The sequence below is a fragment of the Rhincodon typus genome, chromosome 2 (assembly GCF_021869965.1).
Source record: "Rhincodon typus isolate 14 chromosome 2, sRhiTyp1.1, whole genome shotgun sequence".
NCBI classification, from domain to species: domain Eukaryota; kingdom Metazoa; phylum Chordata; class Chondrichthyes; order Orectolobiformes; family Rhincodontidae; genus Rhincodon; species Rhincodon typus.
This window is the reverse complement of record NC_063333.1, coordinates 9,044,440-9,070,455: the sequence shown is the minus strand read 5'-3', so window position 1 is coordinate 9,070,455 and position 26,016 is coordinate 9,044,440. Positions and strand designations below refer to the sequence as shown.

Sequence of the window (26,016 nt, the reverse complement as noted above, 5' to 3'; positions counted from 1 at the left end):
AGAAAGGCACTGAAATAACAATGTGAAACATTAGGAAATCAAACATCTGAGACAAAGACCAGGAGGATGAAGCCCTTGCATGTTCTTTGAACAGGAAAGTGGTTTGAATTAATCAGACAGCTGCTGATATCAAAAGTGGATGAGAAAGTGTTTTGTCAAGTCCCGTAAGTATGGCACAGGGTTGCCCATAAAAGTTCCTGAACTCTTGTCCCAAACATGCCAATTTAAGAAGTGGTTACAGGTCAAGAGCATCACCTGTAAAGTTGTTTGCCATCATGGTCACCTTTTAGGAAAGATGGCTAAAGGTGGAGGACAATGCAGAAAAGAACATGGAATGAAACATGGTTCAAGGGATCTGATGTTTGTACTAATCCCCAATTAGCTTTGATGTACTAAAATTAGAAGCGCAGATAATATCGTAATACTAACTGGACATGAAGTTGAACATTGCAGTAGAAAATACCCATCCAGTTTAGATGACAAAACTTTGGGAGGCACAGTCAGTCATGCAAATGGCAGCACGAAATTCCAAAGGGATAGCAGTAGATTAGCTGAGCTGTCAACTCTGGCAAATTGCACTCAACGTGGGAAAGTGTTATCCACTTAGAATCGAAGATACATCAAAGTATTTTCTAAATTGTAAGAAACTAGGAATCCTTGGGAGCAAAGGGATCCGGGTGTCCATATACACAAAGGTTAGTGAGCAGCTGCAAAAATGACTGAAATATAAGAGAAAGCAAGTTCTGCAGCCTTGACCTAGATTAAGTATGCATTCAACGTTTGGAAATCATACCTCAGGAAGGATATTCTGACCATGGAAGGATTGCAGCATGGTGCACCAGGATGACATCAGGTATCAGAGGGTTAAGTTATGAAGACAAGTTGCATAAACTTGACTTTAACGCCTTGGATATAGAAGATTGTAAGGTGAATAGATCAAGATATTTGAAATGATAAAAGGATTCAAAAGGATAGGTAAAGAGAAACTTTTTCTTCTGGTGAGAAAATCCAGAATTAAAGGATTCAGAATATGAAATTTTCAGATGGGCCATTTCGAAATTAAATTATGAATCATGCTTTCACACAAAGAGTTGTGGAAACCTGGACGTTTTTCCCTCAGAAGACTGGACGCTGGAACAATTGAAATTTCAAGACCGAGAATCAATAGACTCTTGTTTGGCGCCTGCTCAAAGAATACTGATTAGAGATGGGTGAATTGAGCTAAAGCTCTAATTAACCATGATTTAAGAGAACAGGCTCGAGAGGCTGAATGGAACAACTATATACACGTTCCAACGATAAAGATAATGAAAGGATGCGGTGAGTTCTGCTGCAAGTGACAATGTAGCTAATGCCAGAAGTGCATAGAAGAGAGGACAATTAGCTCAGCTGGTTACAGCATCTGCTTAATAGTGTCAATTGCATGGGTTAAACTCCCCGCACCAGCAAGAGGTAATTTTCTGTGCCTGTCTCTTCTCCTTGCCCCTCCTCAAGCAACAAGGAGGTTAACATCAAGAAAAAGAGAGTAATGTCCCAGGTCAACAATTGCAAGGAATGCTATTTGTCAGAATATAAATTTGACCTTGTGAGAATCTCAATTTAGGAATAACTAAAGGAGGCAAAAAGGAGGCAAATTACAAACTCATCGTCAAAGTCATTTTCTAGCACTTGCTTCTCAGCAGCTATGTCATCAAACAGAATCTTCTCTAGTCCAAACAAAGGATATCCTCTTCTGCAGCACAATGACAGGAGAATGGCTCAGTGGTTAGCATTGCTGCCTCATGTGCTAGGGAATGAGTTCGATTCCACCCTTGGGTGACTGTGTGCACATTCTGCCTGTGCCTGCATGGGTTTGCTCTGGGTGCTCTGGTTTCCGCCCACAGTCCAAAGATGTGCAAATTAGGTGGACTGGCCATGCTATATTGCCCACAGAGCTAGGGATGTGCAGGGTAGATGGGTTAGCGGGGTTACAGGAATGGGGGATGATCTTCAGAGGGTCAGTGTAGACTCGATGGTTCAAACAGCCTGCTTCGACACTGTAGGGTTCCTATGATTCTAACTGGTCAGTTCAATTACTGGAAATACTGAGGATGCTGGTAATCTGAAATAAAAACAAATTTCTCAGCAGGTCAGGCAACATCTGTGAAGATAGAAATGTCTGAAACACTAACTCTAGTCTCTCTCCATTGCTGAGTATTTCCAGTACTTCCTATTTTTAGTTAAATTATTGGGTTTGCTTTCTTTCTCATGTGTTTATACTATTAGAATACTTAGAGATAGCGCATTATAATTATTGGTCTGGGTCTCCTCAGTTCACACTAAAGAGAGAATATGATGACATTTCATATTAGAGTAATATTTTTACAGATGTAGCATATATTAAAGTTTTTAGTAATGTCACAAAGATGGTGTATAATGCATCTTAACATCTATTAGGATTTGGGTTATCCACATTTATGGGAATTGTGCATAGAACTAGAGAATTCTACTAATTTGCGGAAGTGAAAAGATATTTTTCTTAAGGATGCAGTGACGTGCACCTTTCATTGAAGTTATTCAGTCAATGTGAGGACTTCATCAAGTTGAATAGTGTACTTGAATGCATCTCAATGCAACCAATGGAAAAGTTGATGTAATCTTTAGTGAAGTCACAGTTGGACTACTTGTGGAGCTTTTAGTATCAAAGTTTAATTCCATACTATACATTGTACAGTGGATAAGGTTCAGAAGAGATGATTTTTAAGAAGAAGTCAAGAAGACTGGGATAATGTTGACAAAAGCCTTAAATTTGACACAGTGATTAGAATGCACAACTTCAAAAACAAAAAGTCCAGTTATGACTCAAAATAGTTCTTTCAACCCAAAAAACAAAGTATCTTTGGTAATGACTTCCTGTTAATGCTGTGATTATGATGTTGATAATACAATTGTGAAAAAAAATAGGATTGGATGGATAACTGGTTAGAAATGGTATTGAGAGTTACTTGGATAAGTAACTGAATGTTAGTAAAATACAATGCTTAATGATTTGTTGGAGTCATGGAAATGCAATGACAAAGATGGAAACTGATCAGAGATTAGTGATGTGGGTGTGAAATTAGATATGCTATTATGGAGATTTTCTTCATTTACCTGTTGAAGAGGAGAATAAACGTCTCAGAAACTTTTCTTTGCAGATTAAATTGGTATATCCATACTGTGGGTTGTGTGTGGACAGAAGAATGTAGACCAATTTTCCTTTTCTCTAACCCTATTTCCATTTCAGGTCCTTCTGCACAAAACTCATTAAGGGTCGTACACAAGAATACTTTTACACCAGGTGGTCATTTAGTCTCCAATGTTATTTCTTCTTGAGCAGCAGCCAATATGTTCTCCAACAACGGAAGGAAATCCTTTGATGGATATCCATGTGTCCTGAAAATGTGTCCTAGAATACTGGACGACACACATTCTGGCTGTAGTCCATTTCTGTATTATCACAACATATTTCTTAGACCAGAAAATGCCACATCCAGATGTGACCAGGTTTCATCCCATTTACTGTCATATCACACAAAGGTCACTTGGTCTAGTTTGAGTGTCAGGCTGGAAGCGGCCGTTTGGGAGTCAACAGTACACAGTCAGAATGCAGTTGGGTTCAAGATTTCTGACACGTGTAGATACGTGTTATCAACATTAAAAATATGGCTGCAGGCGAACTCTCAGATGATTTTATCAAACCTTAAGCTGAGACATCAGTGAACTCCATGTTCAGATGTCCTTAAAAGTGGTTTTGAACCTGATTCTTCACTGTTTTTCTGCTGGCAAAGGCATCAACATCAAATTGCTCAAGGCGAATGGATGAAGAAAGCCCATGAATTACATACAAGAAAGGGAGAGATCCAACTTGAAAATTAATTCCTGATAACTGATTCACCAGATCAATCTTGACATTATTTTCTCTCATTATGCTGTCAAAAAGGCACCTTCAATTCCATTTTGGTTGGCAGTGAGGACTTTTATGCTGAATGGTTGAATGAAGCTGAAGCCCATTAGAGGGGGTTTTGGTGAATTTGTTCAAATTTAGAGTAAGTGTTTGTTCTAGACCATGAGAAAAGCAAAGGAGGGCTGATTTAACTTGCAGTTGGGAGGTTATTATTATCTCAGGTTTGCCCAAATGTTCTGGACGAAATCTCTGCAGAATGCATTGAAACAGTGGGTTTCTTCTGGATGAATGCATTAAAATTGGTTGATGGGTATTTTTACCATGTAACAAGTACCTGTTATCAGATTCTTCACGTTCATCAAAAAATGAATGAAATGGCTAGTTCTACAGCCTAAGGAAACCTGTGATACAATTCAGTCCATCAAAGTAACAAAATTCTGGGTAATAAAGTTTGGGACCTACTTAATAAATCCAGTTTCTACATCAGTTTGTCTCAATGACTTCTTCCTAAAGTGTTTACTCAGAAGGTATCAGTATTAAGATCTTAAATTCAACATGTTGGAAATCAAAGGTATGAATTGATATGCCAACCTTGGTACAAGTTTGAGCAACTTGTCAGGAGGGACCAGTGGCAATATGTACAGCATTGAAAGTAACATGCTATACTAAGATAGGAAAGACAGGGCGACTTAAATGAATAAATGGATTATTCTATCATGTTTCAAAATTCCAACCTAAATTTTCGACAGTTTTACAGTCTCAATCCGATGTGCAGCTTTTGGATTCTGAGCATAGTGCCATCACTTAGGGATTCTACATGAACTAACTACTATCTATGTCCGATATAACAAGGTGTAGAGCAGGATGAATACAGCAGGCCAAGCAGCATCAGAGGAGCAGGAAGGCTGACGTTTCGGGCCTAGACCCTTCTTCAGAAAAAATACTATCTATGTCCATTTGGTCTGGCTTGGTTCAAACACAGATGTTACTTATATCTATCCCAAAACCAGCTGGGCTTGAGCTGAAATCTACAAACATTGGCACTAACAAGCTATACACTGTCAAGAATTAAGTTACAGCAGAAACACGCAAGGAGCTACTTTTAAACTTTGAATCCGTCAACTGAAGACAGCAGGAAGAAATAGAGATGGATCCCTGCCAGAACTGTCAAATAAAATGGCTCTTTCCTCTTCTTCCTTGAAGGCCTCTGATTCTAATGCTTTCAGCCCATGGAATTTCCAGAGTTAGCTGTTAGATTGAATATCCAAGAATTATATCATAAACATTGTCTCCACCTACTTTAAGGGACTTAATATCACCAGAGCTCATGAAGCATAACATTCATTCTTAACCACTCAGAAGGGCTTCCTCAGATTGAGATACTTCCAAAATAGTACTTCTGACAATTATTACAGGAACATGATAGCAGAGAGATATGTGGCATGAACAGAGACCACTGCTGTACACCTTTCAGGAAGTGGAAAGATGATTTTCAATATTATCTCATGAAGCTACTTGGTCCTAGTCACCAATATGGGTTGTTTCTTTCTCTTTATTGATTAACACTGATCAGGATTGTTACTAGTGACTCTTTCCATTGTCAGATAAGTTTTGGAGCAGTCATTTATCAACAGAAGCTTATGAGCTGCTGTACCAACCTTTAAGATACACATGGACTTTGATAATGGCCCTTATGCATTATAATCAGGCCCAATAACCATAAGTCAAGGACCAAATTAATCATAAAGACTACCGTAATTCAGCAGCAACAAGGTCTGCTCAGCAACTGCAGAAGTTTTACCACAGTTGAAATAGTATTTAATTCCCATCAGAACAGTTTTTGACTTCACCCATCATTCCTTTGGATCTTCTACTCTCCAGAAACAATGACATCACAAGATATGATTTTGTGGGCATCGGTGGTCACTTACATAGTTCTTTTTAACTCTACGCTAGATAGGCCTTTGATTAAAGTCCAATCAAAGATCTCAACAGATGTCTCAGTCACTACACAGCAATCAGGATGAAGAACAGTGGCTGGCTTTCACCCTCCTTTGCCTATTCCTTTGCCCCTAATGTGGGGTGAGATCATCAAGGATCTTTCTAGTCTGTTTGTACCAAACACATTTATTACTATACCACCTGCTGTATTTAGTCACTGAAACAATGGATCAACCTACACATGATCCTTTTGTTTTCAAACTTAAAACTCCAACGGAAAGGTATGCGAAGATATGTCTACTAACTTTTTCCATAACTGAATGGGGGATGCAGCCATTATAACTAACATGACTGGGCATGACAACTGGCACAATGTCATTCAAAATAATTTAAACTTCTCCATATGATACACTGAGGATGTTGAGATGAAGAGTTGTCATATATTTATAAAATAAAATTATGTATATTATTGGCTGTTTGCAATGTTTGATAACTTTAGGCAGGAAATCTATAATCACATGAATTTATGGGTCATAGCTCAACTACTATGTTTAGAAAACCACCAGTTTTAAAAATGTTTAATTAGAACATATGGATATCTACTAACATTTAAACTAAATGTAATAGTAACTGTATCAATTCATTTTTGCTAAAAAATATAGTCATCAGATAAAAATTTTCTAATGAAAGTAACAGCAAAATGTTACAGCTTTATGTTAAAAAATCCTGCAATTCACGTTTTCCCAAATCACATTTTTGGTGTATAAGTTAAGAAAATTAATGCATCTGGCAGAAAAATTGCTTGGTTCCTCTCTTGAAATTCTACCGCCATGACTCTTCTAACTCTTGCTTCTAATAAAGTGCATTCATATTAAAATCAACATCTCCTCACTGGATAATGCCATTTGAATTCCAGTGCTATGAACAACTCTCCTCCCTTTAGAAGAAAAACAGTTCCAAAATATCTTACTTCGAATTATTATTTTAAATTCATTTGTTATATTATCAGTTTAGAAAAAGAAAGTTCAAAAAAAGTCCAGCCTGAAAATAGAAAAGGAGTTTTCACCATGCACTGAAGAATCTAAGTAGGGGAATGCTTGCCGATCAATTCAATGTGCAAGTTTACAATCAGAATGTTATTTACTGCTTATGAAAAACAACATTTTAAATAGGTGCCTTTAGCACAGAAAGAACTGGGAAGCAAATTGCTTGTGAATACTTAACCAAGGCATTCTACGTGGAACGTGAAAGATGTGTGGTCACTCCAGGTTCTCTTCACCTACCTTTTATTTTCTACACTTCAGGAAAGTAGAAGTTTGTACATAAGGGTTATCAGAGTTGTAAGAGAACTTGGACCTAAATTTCAAACATTTATGGAGAGCAGCAGTGTCTAATACTGACATTTTTGGGGAACCATATCTTCCATACTTAGGATAGGTGAACATTTGATAGGAAAATGGTGTTGACATTTCTCCCTAGAGTTTTCTATACTTCAAACTGCAATAGTATTTAAATCACACAGGACAGCAATTTAAAACAGTAGGAGCACAAATCATTCCCTTTAAAGAAAAAATTATCATTGACAAATGTGTACTAAGATCCACCTAGTATACAAAATTATTAATTTTTTTAACAGTGAGACCAAATAACACTTTAGGTTCTATTTAATTAAAATTAATGAATCCGATTTTGAGAATCATGATTAAAGTTGTTGCTTTGAGCCTGGCCAGTTTAATGTGTCTGAGTTTTCAATGGAGAAAAACACTAAAAGGTAAAAATACATTCATACAGCACAGAAACAGACCCTTTGGTCGATCTTGTTCATGCTGACCCAAACTAATCTTGGCCCATATCCCTCTAACCTATCCTATTCATGTACCTGTCCAAATGTCTTTTAACTGTTGTAATTGTACCTGCATCTACCACTTCCTCTGGCAGTTCACCATTGTGATTATTTCACCATCTGCTATGCCACCTGCTCTTTTTAAAATGAGGATTAGAGAAAATTACAAAGCATCTCTAATTTGTTTAAATCCTGGCACAGAGAGACTCTTGACCTACTTGTGAAAAGGAAATCATGATTGTCATGATAGGGTTATGAAAATAATGGGATATGTCATAGGTATCACTTGGTGACAAATCATTAGTACCATCCATGGTTTCTGTGTAATAACATGCAGATGCTCTTCAAAACTATTATCTTTCTCAAAAATGCCACCACTAAATACTTCTATCATTCAGTTTATCTCCAACTGTGTAATCAACATTGTCTCCAACTTTCTACCACCCTCAGTTAGCCCTCGCCCCACACACAACTTGTAGACTGGCTTTTCCTGTTCTTATTCAAATGCCCATCCTTTGCTCCTGCACTAAGTGTTGCTTTTTTTCCAAATGCCTTTCCATACATAATGCTGATATTCAGCTTTACTTCCCATTACACACGATTTCAAGGTGGTGTAATCTGACTGCTGTGTAACATTATATGGAGTAGCTTAACACTAAGCAAGACAAAATCCTTTCTATCTTACACACCCTGAGCTCCGGACCTTATATTGATTCCAATAAGATAGATCTCGCAAACAATGTATTTAGGCCTTTCTTGCCCCAAGAATTCTTGACATCCTCATCACCTTCATGTACAAAGTCTCTAATGTCTTTATTAGGACTCCCAAGCTGCAATATGCATAAAATCTAAATTAACTATAAGTTTGCTTTCTGTGCATATTACATCATCTCTGTTCTTAATGACACTGGTTTGCTGTCTCTCAGAAATTTGGTGCTCATTAATAAGTCACACCTTAACTGTGCTTCATACTATATCTGCAATTATACGCAGCTCTCTTGAATCCTCAATAAGGAACACAGGAATAGGAGTAGGCCGTTCAGCCTGTGCCTTATTTAACATGACCATAGTTAACTAAACACTTCTATGCCTTTTGTCCAGATGAGGGATTTTTGATCATCAATCTCTAACCTCTGGGGTAGAAAATTTCAAAGATTCACAACCCTCTGAGTAAACAAAAAATGATCATCTCAGCTCTAAATGCTACTCCTCCTTATTTCTAAACTGTGTTCCCTCCTTCCAGACTCCACAACCATGGGAAGCATCTTACCTACATCTGTCTTTTCTTCAAATATTTTGTAGGTTTCAATGAGATCACCTCTCATTCTTCGAAACTCTAGAAAATATAGGCCCAGTTTGCCCAATCTCTCTTTGCAGTATAGTCCAGACATCCCAGGTACAGGTTTGGTGAACCTTTAGTGAACTCCTTGTTCTCTTATGTCTTTCTAATTTAAGAGTCTTCAGTTACCATGTCCAACATTCTCTCTCTCTCAATTCTTCTGCCACGCCATATACATCAGACCTTCAATAACCGCTCCTCTTGACTAAAATATTTCACTCTATTCCTCATTCCTGCTGAGGTTCAGCTCTTACTTAATAAAACACTTCCACGTTCTTTCAAATAATGGACTGATATCTGACTCATTTTCCTAATATCTTGTTTTCCTCCTCTCCCTCATACCAGCCTTTGTTGCTCTATGTTAGCCTCTTTCCTATTACCTAAATCGCTTTTGCTTTTGTATTCTCCGCTTTTCCTTCCCTTTCATTCTAACTCGTATCTCTTTTGCCTGTAGATGTGAATTCCACTCCTGTTTTCTGCAGTTTTAACATGGGATGAAATAAAATGAAAGTACTGGAAGACCTGCAGTATCTAATTTGGAAATAAGATTGGCAGCAGCTGATTGGGAAGTAGAATCAATACATCAGAACCCAATTCCTCATCATGATAAACATCTTGTTCAATGCATGTCACAACATTACTTGAGTTCCACAGTGCTATGTTTGTTTCAACTGTCACAATGACAGGTCACCAACTCCAAGTGTTAGCTGGAGATTAATAAGATAAACGCATGCAAATACCCTCACTACTGAATATAAATGTCGTTGAAATCAGCATAATAAGCTCATTACTATTACGGTCAGTTTATCAGTCTATGAAGGATTTAGTGCCTTTGTCTCAGGCCACTCTCATTTCGTAATAAGTAATGCTGTTTGACTGGATGCTGGCCTGTAGCAAATTAAAATCATGGGTGCAAGGGGCACTGCACCCTTCACACACCATAAATAAGTAAGAACGATGAATAGAGGTATGAAGGGTTAAAGTATCTACTTAGCTCCTGAAATTTCTCATTGAATCTCAAAATCCCTACAGTGTGGAAGCAGGACATTCAGCCCGAGTCTGCACCCATCCTCCAAACAGCATCCCACTCAGACCCACTCCCCTCATCTATGCCTATAACCCTGCATTCTCCATGGCTAAACTACATAGAGCCTGCAAATCCTGGCCACTACTAGACAATTTAACATGACCAATTCACCTAACCTCCACATCTTTGGGGTGGAGGAGGAAACCGGAGCACCTGGAGGAAACCCACGCAGACCCCAGGGGAATGTGCAAACTCCACACAGACAGTCACCCTGGTGCTGCGATCAGTGAATGATCTTCCAACTAAAGTCTAGTCATGACCCAAGCATTCATTAACAAGCTTCCTGCCCTTAACAGTTTAAAGTTTATACTAATACACACACAAACTAACACATATTTCCAGCTGCGCTATCGCATAGATGCAGGGGAATGTACGGGGAATTCCACAGAGTGCATGCTATTTTTGATTTATTCTTTGCAGTAAAACATTTAAAGCTCAGGCCTGATCAGTGCTAAACTGACATACTGTCAATGTAATCATACAACCCACAAGTCCTTAAACATCTGGATGCTACCAGGTAAAGTTCTTCTTGTTTTCAATGAGATTGATTATAGATACAACCCAGGAGTAGGCCGTTTGGTCCATTTTACAAAGTGACTGCGCTGGCTCTTTGTAAATCTTACTCCCTGCTGGGTTGCCATAGCCCTGCCATTTTTTTCCTTCATATCCAATTCACTACTGCTAATATCTATTGCAGCTTTAATAGAAGGCAACTATCAACAAATCAAATAAATTAGTCTCTCAGAGCTACATGTTATGATATGGAAACACACAGCATGAGTCAATGAGTCTGTGGCAGCATCTATCATTTGTGTGAGGAGTAGACCTTATCCCACATAGAAAACAGGTGCAACAGTAGACCACTTGGCCCATTAAGCCCTCTCTGCCATTCAACACGAGCATAACTAATCTTCTAGCTCAGTTTTATACTTCCACTCCCACCCCCTCACATCATGATCATACTGAACCCATACTGTACTCTATTCCCTTAGGTCTATTCCACCAACCACAGATTTGGCTCAAGCACACTGTGATAGATTTTTTTAGGCCCAATGAGATAGCTGTGCAGCTAACAACTTTATTAAAACATGTACTACTCAGGACCATTTCCCCCTGGTCTTCTTTCACTATTTTCTTAGAAAAAAGTACATGAAATGTATATTTCCTTCAGATTGTCTAAAATACTTAAAGTTAATTCCAACTAATTTTATTGCATCTTCACTGTGTTCCATTTCAAGATTAATCTGGCACTCACTTAAATCTTAAGATTAGTTTACAAGAAAATAGTGAGTTTGACTAGTAGTCTTCACTTTACAGCCCCATTGCTATATGCAGATTGACTATGTTTGGTGCTCCAGATGGTCATTCAACAGGCCGTCCACCTGACAGCGATGCAATAGGAACATCACCATCTGCAACTTCCCCCTCCAAGGCATGCACCTTGGAACTACACTACCATACCCTCATACTGGCTTGGTCAAAATTCTGGAATTCCCTCCCTGACAGCATTGTGGATATATCTACACCACATGGACTGCAGTGGTCCAGGGTAATTAAGGATGGGCAATGAAAATACTGGCATAGCCAGCAATGTCCACATTACATGAATAAATAATCAAAAAAAAGGGAAAATGAATGCTCACAAAATGAAGTTGCAATATTAAATAATGCTCAACTAACTCAATCAATAAATTTGCCTGTCAACATAGCAGATAGTTCAGGCTTAGTCATCAGATACTATTTCAACCCTTGATATAAGGTCACACACATATAAAAACTGTACTCTTATTCTCAATCAGTATCCTAGCAGAGCATTACTCCCAACTTTAATTATTTGCATCTATTTGGATAAGCCTCACAAAATCAAATTTAGAACATGATATTTTGTTCTACAACGTGAGACAGATTATTTAATATTCCATTCACACTAGTTTCACTATTGAATGGTCATGATAATGATGCGTGTACGGTTATTATTTTCTATCTGTACTACTTAGAACCAAAGTTTGTCCTAGCTAAGTCATATAAGCAGCATAACTGAATGCTATTCACTTAAATCAAGTGACTTGCAATACATTGATACTTTACGTTCTACATAGGAGAAAGTCCAACTAACAACTGGTATTTTTGTTTAAAATAGAAATGGGTATTAACAATTAAATGTAAATAATTTATAGTAATATACTCTTGGTTATTTTTCTCTGAACTTCCTATCTTTGTAAAATTGATGCCTTTGGCACTACAAAGTAGTATACCACTGGCATAATCCACTCAAAACACTTCGCCTATCAATTATAGGTAACAACACATGGAAATTTTAGAGCCCTTTAGAGATTAGCTTCTAGGTGAATTTTTTGTAAAAAAACATCAGAATAATGCAACTTTTCCCCCTCAAAATATGTTAATCAATTAATTAGAAGCCTGCGTTTATATATTTCTTGGTAATGAATTCATTACAAGGAAGAAAATAAAGGCAATGTATATGAGTTCAGATGCACATGATTTACCAACCTACCTTTGAGTGACAGATGCAAAATAAAGATATAGTGAGGTGCCATTCATTTCATTTAATTGAGAAAGATGTAAATTAAAGTGCAAGAACATTACGGATATTAGCCAAACCCAACAGAGAATGGATACATCCAGATACTGAATAATGGAGATGGCGGGGGTGAATTCAAACTTATCGTCATGAGGGTTAAAAATGAATTTGATAATTTCATGAATATAATTTCCACCGGGAAAATCTCAAGTTGCTAAACATCTTAGGTACATCAAAGGAAATCACAGCAGAAAAATGCCAGAAGAATAGGTTTCACAGGCTTGAGTCTTATTACAACTAAATTGGAATATCTGAACACAGGAAAATTAAACTTTGGACTAAAAAGAGATTCCATACTATTGTACATTTTTCATGTACAGATTGAAGCTTAGAATTAGAGTGAAAATGTTCCTAATTTGTAATGATATTATACTCTGACTTGACTCTGGATGTAAGATTCTCTGAAGGCAATTTTTCTCATATTGCCTTGGTTCTTCCTTTTCACATTTCTACTATCTACAAGACACAAATGAAAGTGCTATGGAATACGCCTAATTTTCCTGGATGAGTGCAGGTCCAACAACACTAAAGAATGCCGACACTGCCCACAACAAAGTAGCCTGTTTGATTGGCTCTCCCACCCATATTAAACATCCACTCCGTCCACCACTGGCGTAGAGTGACAGCAGTTAACACCATCTACAAGATGCAATGTCGCAACTTGTCAAGACTCCTTCAATAGTTGCCAAACAATCTAACATCTACTTTTAGGTGGACAAGGGTAGCTGATGCACAGGGACACTATGACATAGACCGTCCTCACCTGGAATATAGTGCTGATCCACCTTTATTGCCAGGTCAAAATCTTGGGACTCCCGAACTAAGAATACTATGGGTGAAACTACACCACCCAGACTGCAGAGATTCACCACCACCTTTTGAAGAACGATTAAGAATTGGAAACCAATGTTAGGTTTTCCAGCCTTTCAAACATTAAATGAATAAGTGGAGAAATCTGGTTTGCTTTGTTTTGTTGAATGACAAGTGCAGCTTTGTTGGGTTTATAATCAACAAGTTTGCAGATAAAACCAAAATCTGGGGAAAAGGTTCAAACAGGAGAGATGTGCAGAGAGATTTAAATGTGCAAGAGAAGTGGGCCACCCAATGGCAAATAACTTGGATAAACAGAGTAACATGCATCTAAATAGGGCCAATGCTGATTACATGCATAATTTGCAGGGAGCAATGCCAAAAGAGATTGAGAAACAAAACTATACTTGTGCTAATGTGCACAGATCACTGAAGGTTCACGGTCATGTAGAGAAGCTCTAGATTAAACAAACAGTGTATTGGGATTTATGGGACTTATAAATCAAACTATTTAGTATAAAGTAAAAGGATACTGTTCTGTCACTTTACAGGTCTCTGGTTAAACCACATCTAAAACACTATATTGGTGATACTGTGACCTTGGAAATGGCCTAAAGAAAAACTATAACTGATTACTATTGAAAGAACCTCAGCTAGGTTCAGGACTTTGTTCTAATTAGTTTAGAGCAGCACATACTTAAGAGACGATTCTATAAAGAACCAAATGATAACTAGAGGATCGAATAATATTCCTCTAGAACATATTATCTGTAGGTGCATTGTCTGTTGATTCTCTGAACGGTCTTCAAGAAGGAGCTGACTCTTGACTAGGATGAAAATTACTTCTTAGAGAAGGTAAGAATCTTTATAGCCAATACTTGGTAGATGTAATCCTGAAGTCTGGTTATGACATCCAGGGAGGTCAGAGAGAAAATGATTCTGGGGCAGATCTGACCGATCAGAAAGTATTCTCCTGTCACTCAATTTTGTACGGTACAAAGTGTTCAGGGGTCCCCAAGAACTTAACTCACTTCAGGGTCTGATTTTGTGTGGAACAGCAATACATCACTCTTAGTGACCACTCTTTCAAGTATGAACTGTCACCCAGTGTCAAGGGAGACGACACACACCTGAGCTTAGAATTTACTTTTGGCCACACACAGTACGGCCCCGTCCTAATTGATTTCTTGGTCCCATTCTTTTAAATCAACAGAAGAGATCATGTGACATGACAGGCCATAGGTTAAAATTAGGATCTTGTTAATTACTATTCTGGCTGGTGTATTTATAATGAAATCATCCAGTAGCATTATTACTCCAAATTGGAGAGAACAGTTTACCGAACAAATAAAACCCTTGACACATAATCAGAAATTGCTGGAAAAACACAGCAGGTCTGGCAGCACCTGTGAAGAGAAAGCTGAGTTTTGGAGCCAGTGATGCACTTCAGAAAATAAAACCTTTGGGTGAGTAGACTAGACTTAGTGACTCAATCTAATTGGACGCAGGAGGAGGAGGTGGGGTGGGGGGGCTTTCCTACATCGAAAGTCATTAGAATCTTTACAGAATTCACAAAGAACTGAGAGGTTATAACCAACTGACTAGACCAACTGTCTGTAACTCTTTTCTCTGGAAAACAGAAGACAGATCAGTGAAGGGCATGTTGCTAGAGGTCCTTAAAATTGTTAAAGGAGTCTGAAAAGATGGTCTTATTTTGTAGAGGCAAAAACTAGAACTCATATGTATTAGATAGTCAGCAGTAGAGTCATAGAGTAATACAGCATGGAAACAGGCCCTTCGGCCCAAGCTGGTCCATGGTGCCCCCTCAGCCAGTTCCAATTGCCCGTATTTGGTCCATATCCCTCTAAACCTTTCTAATCCAATAACCTATCCAAATGCTTTTTAAATGTTGTTATTGTACCTGCCTCAACCACTTTCTCTGGCAGCCTGTTCCATATATGCACCACCCTCTGCGTGAAGAAGTTGCCCCTCAGGTCCTTCTTAAATCTTCCCCCTCTCACCTTAAACCTATGCTCTCTAGTTTTCAATTCCCCATCCCTGCGAAAAAGACTATATGCATTCATGCTTTCTATGCCCCTCATGATTTTGTATGCTTCAATAAGGTCACCCCTCATTCTCCTACATTCCAAGGAATACAGTCCTATCCTGGCCAACCTCTCCCTATAGCTCAGGCCTATGAGTCCTGGCAACATCCTTGTAAATTTTCTTTGCACACTTTCCAGTTTAACTATGTCTTTCTTATAACAGGGTGACCAAAACTGTACACAAGGCTCCAAGTGCGACCTCACCAATGTCTTATGCAACTGTAACATAACGTCCCAACTCCTACATTCAATGCCTCGACTGATGAAGGCCAGCATGCTAAATGCCTTCTTCACCACCCTGTCCACATGTGATGCCACTTTCAACAAACTATGTACTTGTACTCCTAAGTCCCTCTGTTCCACCATATTCCTCAGGACCTTACCATTTACTTTATAAGTCCTACCTTGGTTTGACTTGCCAAAGTGCAACACCTCATACTTATCTGTATTGAATTGTATTTGCCAATCCTCAGCCCACTTCCCCATCTGATCAAGATCCCTCTGTAATTTTTGATAAACTTCTTTGTTATCAATAATCCAACAGGGAAGACAGAATACATAAAGCATGGAAAGATTACAAAAATTGCTACCACAAGGAGGTAATAACAAAACAACTGCAGATGCTGGAAATCAGAAACAAAAACAGAAATTGCTGAAAAAGCTCCAAAGGTCTGGCAGCATCTGTGGAGAGAAAGCTGAATTAAAGTTTCAAATCCAGTGACCCTTCTTCAGAACATGTTCTACTCACCCAAGGATTTTATTTTCTGAAGAAGGGTCACTAGACACGAAACATTAATTCCGCTTTCTCTCTACAGATGTTGCCAGACCTGCTTAGTGTTTCCAGTAATTTATATTTCTGATGCAAGAAACAAGATCCATTTACAGGGAAGATATATACACGCAAAAAGAAGAAAGGAATTAAAGGTTATGCTAATCAGGTTGGATGAAGTGGGGTGGGAGGAGGCATATATTTTTGTGCTGTACATTCAATATTTAGGAAAAAAATCAGTGTCCTTTTAAAACAATCAAATTCAAATACACAAATTTACATAAGAATTGTACTGCCAGAAATGTGCACCTTTGTTAATTTTGCAGGGGTTTGAAGTTTTAAAGACTTGACTGAGACAATGGTGTTATATTACTATTGTGACTTCAGATGAAGCCGAGATATTGGGACTTAATTCAAAGTATCCAATTGCTTTATCAAACTTCTGGAGGACAATACACAGGATAACAATATAAAAACATGGTTAATTGGTATAGAAATGTATGATAAGCTCTTTGAAAGAGGAAATCCTGAATCACTTGTGACAAATTCTACTACCCTTTTTTATGAACACTGGGCTTTACAAGACAGTAAGGTTTTAAAATGTCTTCTTTAACTTGAAATAAAATTGGCAAGTTCAGAAGTAGCTCAGCTCAGAGACATGCTGATGTGATCTGCTTGCTATGGGGATGAAACTCAAAACAAAACCTTTTGATACCAAGTGAGTTTCCACACTTTTCCACAATGAGAGAAGTTAAAGTAAGGGAACATCCAGGCAAAAATATACAGCAACATAATACATTTTAAGATGGTAAAAAAAGGACATAACAATGACAAAAAGTGAGGTAATAGACTGGAGAAAGCTGATTTTGGTGGGTTACCAATGGAACTCTGGAATAGAAATGGGTAAATATATTGGCAAACAATAGTGTAGAAAGATGGAAAACATTTAAAACTGTGTTCAGAGTAAAAGATAATAATTACTGCCAAAAAAAACACAAGTGGCTGATTAAATACAAAAGGGATTTAAGATTTAGGTTAGTAAATTTCAGGTTAGAAGAGAGGCATAAATTAATAACTTGGACAGCAGAAGACAACAGAATAAGAGACAATATGAAGATGTTTGGACAGAAGTTAAAAAGATAGGAAGCCATGACTGCATGGCCGAATGGCCAGTCTCCATATCATATATCCTATATCCTATATGCTATATAAATACCCGAGATCTGCATCACTGGGGCAGTTCACATTGGTCTCAAGTTAAACTGAAATTAGCGAAGATCAACTCTTCTCCCTCCACTGCATGCAAAAAAACTACACTTACATAGAGAAGGTCGTAGCATTTTGATAATGTGTCTTATGCAAAGAAACTTCTATTAGGTAAGTAACAAATCATTCTACATTTTGCATTCTCTGTGCACCACAGCAGCTTAACAAAAGCGTTATAAATTAAGGAGTGAGGATGTTTCCTAAATAATAGGAAGATCAATTTGGTGATGGCATGTGCTACAGTTAAATCTAGACTGTAAATGTTTAGTAGTTAATTGAGGAATATTCAATGTGGCATTTGTGCTTATGTTATCAGTTGAACCCGGACTGAGATACCAAGGAAGATACTGCAAAATGACTCTCGACTTTCCATTGGCTTCCTGCAAGATAAGAATGACTTCAATATTTGGCTGTCTACTGCTCAGATCCCTTTGCGTACTTGCAACAAAGGAAATTATTAACTGTTGGGATTCCCCAAGATTTAATAATCCAGATACAAAATAGTTCAGAATAGGTAAATCACTAATATCGTGGTAACTGAATCAAGGGCACCTCGAGATCAGATCATTTGACTTTACACTCAGGGACAGAAAAATCTCCCTGTTTCTGCTTGCTGCCAGTCGTTGTTTGCATAGCAATGAGACTACATATTGTGAAATTACATATCTTTTAAGTTATTCATGCTACGAAGAATGAAGGGGAAATGCAATGTTTAATTTAAGAGATTCCAGCTCGGTCACATTGCCTTGGAGTCAGAAGATTTAGAGTCAGGTTCCACTCTAAACACCAGAGCACAAAATCTAGTCTACATTTCAACACAGTACGAAGCAATGCTGGACTATGTGAGCATTTTAGACGAGTGCTAACTGAAGCCCTTGTCCATATCCTCAGTTAAATGCAAAAGATCCCACAGGATTAGTTTGGAAGGGAGTTTTCTCTAGTGCACTGGCTAATATTTATCCTATGTAAAACAGAAGTTGCTGGAAAAACTCAGCAAGTCTGGCAGCATCTGTAAAGAGAAATCAGAATTAATGTTTCGGGTCCAGTGACCCTTCCTCAGAATTAATGGTAGCTAGGAAAAGATTGGTTTATATGCAGCAGATAGGGTCGGGGGAGTGGGTAAAGAGTAAATGATAGGTGGGGATAGAGCCCAGAGAGAGGGAAGAGCAGTTGGACAGACACAGGAGTAGACAATGATCTGGCCAGGAGGGTGAGCAGCTGTTAGTGGAGACTGTTAGTAGCTAACAATACGTCGTGTGTAATGGAGGGAATGTGAAAACAAGGCCTGGTGTGTGGGGGCGGGGGTTCGGCCATCGGAGAGTTCAGGCCCTAAAATTATTGAATTTGATATGGAGTCCGGAGGGCTGCAGGGTCCCCAAGCGGAAAATGAGCTGTTGTTCTTCCAGCTTGCCCTGTGCTTCGCTGGAACACTGCAGCAAGCCTGAAACAGAGACGCTGGCCAGGGAACAGGGTGCTGTGTTAAACTGGCAGGCAACTGGAAGCTTAGGGTCTTTTTTGCAGGCAGAATGTAGATGTTCTGCAAAGCAGTCATCCAGTCTACACTTCATTTCCCCGATGTAGAGGAGACTGCGTTGTGAGCAGTGAATGCTGAAAAACGGGAGTCCCTTTTAAGAACTTCTGAGATTCACTGCAGTTCCTGCGTTGTTTCCCTGGATCTGACCATCTAATTCCACAAACACAAAACGTGGAACTTGCTACAGTGACCAGCTCAGCATTATAATATGCAGTACTCCTTATACTGACCAGTTCAGTATTATAGCATTAGGCCAATTGTTTATGTCCCAGTCTTGAGTGGCTGGAAAAATGGCCTTCAGCACCAAATTGTAGCCAGAGGTATTTAAATTGCATTATTTTGAAGTTTACAGGATCTTGAAGGGACCTTCTTTTTCCTCTTGTATAGCAAGAGTAGAACTAGAGGTCACAATTTAAGAATAAGAAAGGGAGATTTTTTTTTTCTCTGAGGTCATTAGTACATGATATTATCTTCTGTAGATTGCATCAGAGGCAGGGTCAATAAATAAGCTGAAGCATGAGTTGGATTATGTTTTTTGATAGACAGAGGAGTCAGGACTTGTATGGTTGGGGTGGGGACTGCAAACAGGAAGGTTGAGTTCAGACTGCAACCAGATTAGCTATGAACTTATTGAATGGTGCAGCAAGCTTGAATGGCCCACTCCAGTTTCTTCATTTCAAGAAATTTACCCACTGGATACTGCCTCAGGAAAACAGACAAGCATTTACACATATTTAAATTAATGATGCACACAAATATTCAAATGCAGTGCATTAACAAGAAATAAGGAAAATATAGATAAAACAATAATGAAATTTGGGAGAAGAAAATAAGCACCAGAATGCTGAAAATGTTAAAACTCTCTTAAAAGTTTAGAAATGCCTATCTGTGCTTTTGAGATTTGTTTCATAATTAAGAACCCTAAAAGCTAGAAAAACTCATCAGATCAGCCAGCATCTGTGCAAACAGAAAGATTTCATATTGTAGGCTGATGAGGTTATCAATCTGAAGAGTTAACTCTGTTTCTTTCTACAGATGCTCCATGGCCTTTTGAGATTCTCCAGTATTTTATACTTGGTTCTTATTTCAGATTTCCTGTATCCAGTGTGTTTTGCTTTTGTTTCATAATTCTCTGCAGTGATCTCAGAGTTGAATACCAGCCTTTATGAATGTACGCACCTAGAACTTCATGAATGCATTGTAAAGAAGCTACACTTCCATTTCTACACTACCCAAAGGGGTTGAAAATATGTGGACAACTGTAGCCAGTTCAGAAAATCTCTTGTCCACGTATTCCTTCCTTAACCCCCGAAAGTGGTAAGACAAATCTGGAAGGTAGGGTAGTATTTGGACCGTTACTACAAAACTGGGCCTTGTGAAAATAAAACTAAGGTTGTTTGGCATCTTTCTGTTCCAGAATACTTAGCAAATCCGCAGCTCAAAATATAATTGCACTTAACATGACATGATGGAATGCAAAACTGGAAAACTTTACCTAGTCCCAAGAACTTGTTAGATTTGGGAATAAAAGCAAATTGCTCAACATGTGCAGGCATTGATATATATGGATAACCATCTTTCTGATGAATGGCACTTCACTATATGATGCTGTTAAGGTAACAAAGAGTCATACTCACATGAAGAACTGGGAGCCATTTGTATCTCTTCCTCTGTTTGCCATTGACAACAGGAACTCCCTGTCGTGTTTGAGCACAAAATTCTCATCTGTGCAAGAAAGGAGGAGCTGGTCAGCTTTGAGAGGCTCCACAGAGTGACTGTAGTCTTATTTGCCAATTGCACCAACAACAGAGTAACAGCCTTGCTTTAGGCCTCACCGCAGCATTATACTAAAATATTGTGTTGAGGAGGAACACAAATTTCAAACTGTCTTATATTACCAGTACTGCTACCAGTGGACTAAATGCTCTAGGTGAGCAGTTTCAATTTGTTTTTGTGTCTTTGTGTGTGCTTTGTCTTGTTTTTCTTTAAAGTCTGCAAGCAATAAAGAAAACTGGACCATATATTCCATCAACTCACTGCCAATAATGGTACTTGCTGGGGAGGGTGCAAGGGAGTGTGTTTTAATTGTGTTACTTAGCTTTTTTTTCTTACCTTTTCATTTTGCAAAAGATCACATTCTCTATAAATAAAAGAATATGTTGAAAGTTTTAGGCAGGATGATAGGTTTTCTCATGAATAAATTGCCTAACCTCCATGCTGCAAGTTGCGAGCTTACTGCATAATAATTTACCTTTTAATTCAGTTTTTTTGTAGTTAACAGTGAACACGCTAAGAAACAATTAGCCCAAATTCATGCATCTATTTTGTGCATGCAACGTTTCAAGCACTAGCTACATGCAACAGGTGAGGAAATTAAAAGCAATGCTATTCACGTATTGTTAGAGGGAGTCTTCTATTTAGTAAATCAACTGATTAATTTGGGCTTTGTAATGAAATTAAAAAGATGTCTCTACCTTCAAAGTATCCGCCATAAATAGATTCTCCTCCTCGTCCATTACCTAAGAATTACAGGTGTATGAGTAATGCTACGCTCCACACTGAATGTTTCTATACAATTAATAACAAGTACATTACACAGGAACTAGGCAGTTAGGATTGATCAATGTCTTTCCATATGCAGTGTACAGTTCACAGCAGGCAGATGCGCAAAAAGCTATAAAAGATCGTCATTTCCAACATTCTTTATTCTACTTTCAGTTGCATGAGAACATATCACTGCAAATGCTTCTCAAATCTTGCCATCTTATGCTTGCGAAAAAAAGATTAATCAAGTATCAACATGAACAAGGCTCTGGAAGTGCTTTATTGAAACTTGGTTAAACACTGTCCATTCCGAAAAAGAATATCCTGTTCTATCACAATTGGAAAATGCAGTATTTCTCCTTTCTTGAGTCACCATTGACCGTGATAAGGTTCAACTGTTTGCTAATCAAAAAATGAAAATGCAACACACATTAAAACAATGCAATGTATAGTACAAAGAGGGGCACAGGGAAAGAAGGTCCTGTGGGAATTCTCAGTAACAAATCTTTGAGCTGGTATGATATGTTGATAAAGCTGCTTTTAAAAAAGGAAGCCTATGTAATCCTTCATTACATAAACAGGGGTACAAGAGTACAAAAACAAAGAAGTGAAACTAAACTTCTATGAACCACTGATTGAGCCTCAGCTGAAGTCTTGTGTCTAATTATGTATAATTCACCTTAAAATGGCCAGCAAAGCTTTGGAGGGGTCATGCTGGATATTTGCCACAGATGAAGAACTTCATCTTGTTATATTATCTTCTCAGTCATCATAGAATCCCTACAGTTTGGCAACAGGCCCTTTGGCCCAACAAGTCCACACCCACGTTTGGAGCATCCCACCCATCCCCATCCCCCTATAACCCACCTAATCTACACATCCCTGAACACTACAGGGCAATTTAGCATGGCCAATCCACCTAACCTGCACATCTTTGGGCTGTGTGAGGAAACCGGAGCACCCGGAGGAAACCCACGCAGACACAGGGAGAATGTGCAAACTCCACACAGACAGTCACCCAAGTGTGGAATCGAACTCGGGTCCCTGGTGCTGTGAGGCAGCAGTGCTAACCACTGAGCCACCATGCCGTATGTTGGCAGGCTAGAGAAGCTGGCGTTATTCTATTTGGAACAAAGAAGGATATCAGGAGGTTGGATACAGATGTTCAAAAGTATGAAGGAGATTTGATAGAGTAGATAAGGGAGGGTCCTTGTGGCACCATAGTAGTGTCCCTAACTCTGAGTCAGGACTCACAACACCAGGTGACAGCGAGGTTGTTGACTTGCTCGCCGAGCTGGCTTGCTCTCGTTCAGACGTTTCATCACCATGTTAGGTGACATCATCAGTGGAGCCTCCGATGAAGCAATGTTATTCTACTCCACTTGGAATTTATACTGTTTGGTCCGTTATGGTGAGCAGTGTGGTCGTTGCAAAGTCTCCTTAATATCGGTATATTCAGACAATGAAGATCATTAGTTTAACCAGGACAAGGTAACCATAGTAGTCCAAGCCAAACATAGACACACACGGGAATTTCTAGAGGCATGGTTCTCCACCTGTAATGCAATCAACAAACATATAGAATTGGACCCTATATACAAACCCATACAGATCAAAACCGGAAATGACACTACTCACCATAACGGACCAGACAGTATAAATTCCAAGCGGAGTAGAATAACACCGCTTCATCGGAGGCTCCATTAATAATGTGACCTAGCATGGTATTGAAATTCTGAACGAGAACAAGCCAGCTCGGCGAGCAAGTCAACAACCTCACCCACAACTCGAGCTACAGATCTTTGCCAAAACTTTAAACCAGGTTATAGTCCAACAGGTTTATTTGAAATCACAAGCTTTTGGAGCGCTGCTCCTTCGTCAAGTGGACGTTACCTGATGAAGGAGCAGCACTCTGAAAGCTGGTGATTTCAAATAAACCTGGTGGACTATAATCTGGTGTCGTGTGACTTCTGACTGAGTCAGGAGGCCAGGATTCAGATCCCACCAGGTCCCTGCTCCAAAAATGTACAAAACATCTGTGAACAGTTTGATTAGAAAATATCAGACCAAGAACAGAACAGAGGCCTCTTGGTCTGTAGAAATGAATACAGTGAACAATGCCCACTGAGGAACTGGAAAAGACGCATTATAAATAGTTACAAAGGATTAGAGCAGATAAGGAGAATTTGCTCCTACTGACAGAAGGGTGGAAGAAATTTAAGGCAAAAGAGCAAGAGGTGTGATGAGATTTTCTTTTTAAAAGCAACACAAAGCAGGCTACGATTATTTAGGATGCATTCCCTCAAAGAATGGTGGACAGCAGAGTCCATGGTAACTTCTAAAGGAATCTGGATAAATACTTGAAAAATAAATTTTTTGCAAGACAATTGGTAAATTTACAGATGTAAGGGACCAATTGGGGAAAACACTTTTCAGAAAACAGGAAAAGCACAATGGTACGCACAATGTGGTGTAGGATTTTATTGGACCTATGTCAAATCTGGCTGGGAGAAAATGGGGGAGAAAAAATTAAAAGCAAAGCAAGGCCATGTAAAATTTAAACTTATTACAGCTCACACACATCCTTAGATACCTTAACATCATTCATTGCAGGGGGTATTCTAATCCATTGACAGAATGAACAATACTCCTTATATTATGTCAGTGTAATCAAGGGAATATCTTTCTGGATAGGACTTGCACGATACAAGTGAAAGTAGGACTAAGTGACAAGGATGGGAGGACCCAGGGCCAAATGCCTGGACTGCACTCATCACAGCAGGATGGCAGCTGGAAAGCTACAAGTGGCTTTTGTCCAAGACTAAGGCAGGAAAATGATAAAACACACTGGTGGCCACTTGCTGGAAAGTTAGTGCAAGTGAATATTCTGATGCATATTTATACAAGTATGCATGACTGTGCCCCTGGGATGCAGATGCAATCTTAAGAGGAAAAGTTGAACAGGTTAGGCCTGTATCCCTGCTTAGGAGCTGAGGTGAACAACATCTGACCTTATTGCAACATAAAAGCGCTTGAGGGGTCTTGACAGGGTGGACACTGAAAGAATGTTTCTCCTTATGGGAGGGAATATAACTAGGGATTACAGTTTGAAAATAAGGAGTAGCCCTTTTAAGGCGGGAGGTGAAGAGAATTTTGCTTCTCCCAAAGGCTAATTGGGGAAAAGAATTCGACACACCAAAGAGAATGGAGCAGGATCAGTGAATATTTTTAAGGCTGAGCCGGTAGATCCTTGATTTACAAAGAAACCAATGCGCAGTGGGGGTTTTCATGAACAAATCAGACTTGAGGCCCTATCAGACCAGTCATGATTTGATAAAATGGCAGAGTAGGCTTTATAGAGCAGGAATGAGCCATTTGGCCTAACTTGTTTTTTAAAATCAACCTGTTCATTCATTTAATGACATACCATTGGAGTAGGCGAAGCTTGAATCTAGGCCTTCTAGCCCAGAGGCAGGAACAATACCAATTAGGCACAGAACTCTTGCTCCTAGTATTTAACTGCATGTACCCAGAACATAGACAGGGGTGGAATGTTTAATGTGTATCAACACAACAATCTGTAATCAATAACAGTTCAAGATCAAGATCATAGCTGTAAAAAAAAGGCTTCAAGGAAATCACCTCCCTCTCTTAAACACATTTTTAGTCACTTTATATGTGGTCAAAATTTACAAAAATGGTTATATCACTGAGACTTTCATAACAACAATCCACATTACAATAAATCGCTGCTTTGGCAACACTTCGGTTCAACTAATACAGAATGTAAATCACACATTTCCCACCTTCACTGAAGTCACCACCTTGGACCATAAAGTCTTTTACAATACGATGGAATGTGGAGCCCTTATAACAAAGCTGCTTGCGAGTTTTTTTTCCTAATCCTTTTTCACCTGCGAGAGATAAACAATGTTAGTATACACAAAACAGGATAACCCTAACATCATTGCAGCAGGTTTCAATTTTTTTCTGAATGGGGCAATTCCCTTTAAACAACAATATTTCCAGTACCCTCTGCAAAGAGTAGAGATCAGCCAGATCCTTCTACAAATACACACCTACAGGAGGGTTTGTAATCTTCTGGGACACGTGTGCATAATTACAAAGATGCTTAAGGAATAACCTAACAATTTCTACAATATACCATTCAGTACATTACAACCGGGTATTGTGCAGGATTTTTTGTTTTTTTAAAACAATTTTATCACAGTTTACAGTTGCAGAACTAAC

The 26,016-nt window shown here is 38.7% G+C and overlaps 1 protein-coding gene across 3 annotated transcripts in view; it reads right to left on the bottom strand.

The window, feature by feature from the left end:
- nktr (natural killer cell triggering receptor) overlaps window positions 1-25,683 on the bottom strand; it is a 76,934-nt gene extending 51,251 nt beyond the window's left edge. For 2 of the 3 annotated variants that reach the window (XM_048613135.1, XM_048613126.1), the window contains exons 1-4: window positions 25,572-25,618; window positions 21,696-21,740; window positions 21,334-21,361; window positions 20,859-20,946 (exon numbers count right to left, since the gene is read on the bottom strand). Coding sequence is in view for 2 of the 3 variants with exons in the window: in XM_048613126.1 (XP_048469083.1) it covers window positions 20,859-20,902 (44 nt within the window). In the remaining variant the exon portion in view is untranslated. Of the gene's footprint in view, window positions 1-20,858; window positions 20,947-21,333; window positions 21,362-21,695; window positions 21,741-25,571 lie in introns of all 3 variants that reach the window. The other variant, XM_048613112.1, reaches the window with a different exon arrangement.
- Between the last annotated feature and the right edge of the window lie 333 nt (window positions 25,684-26,016).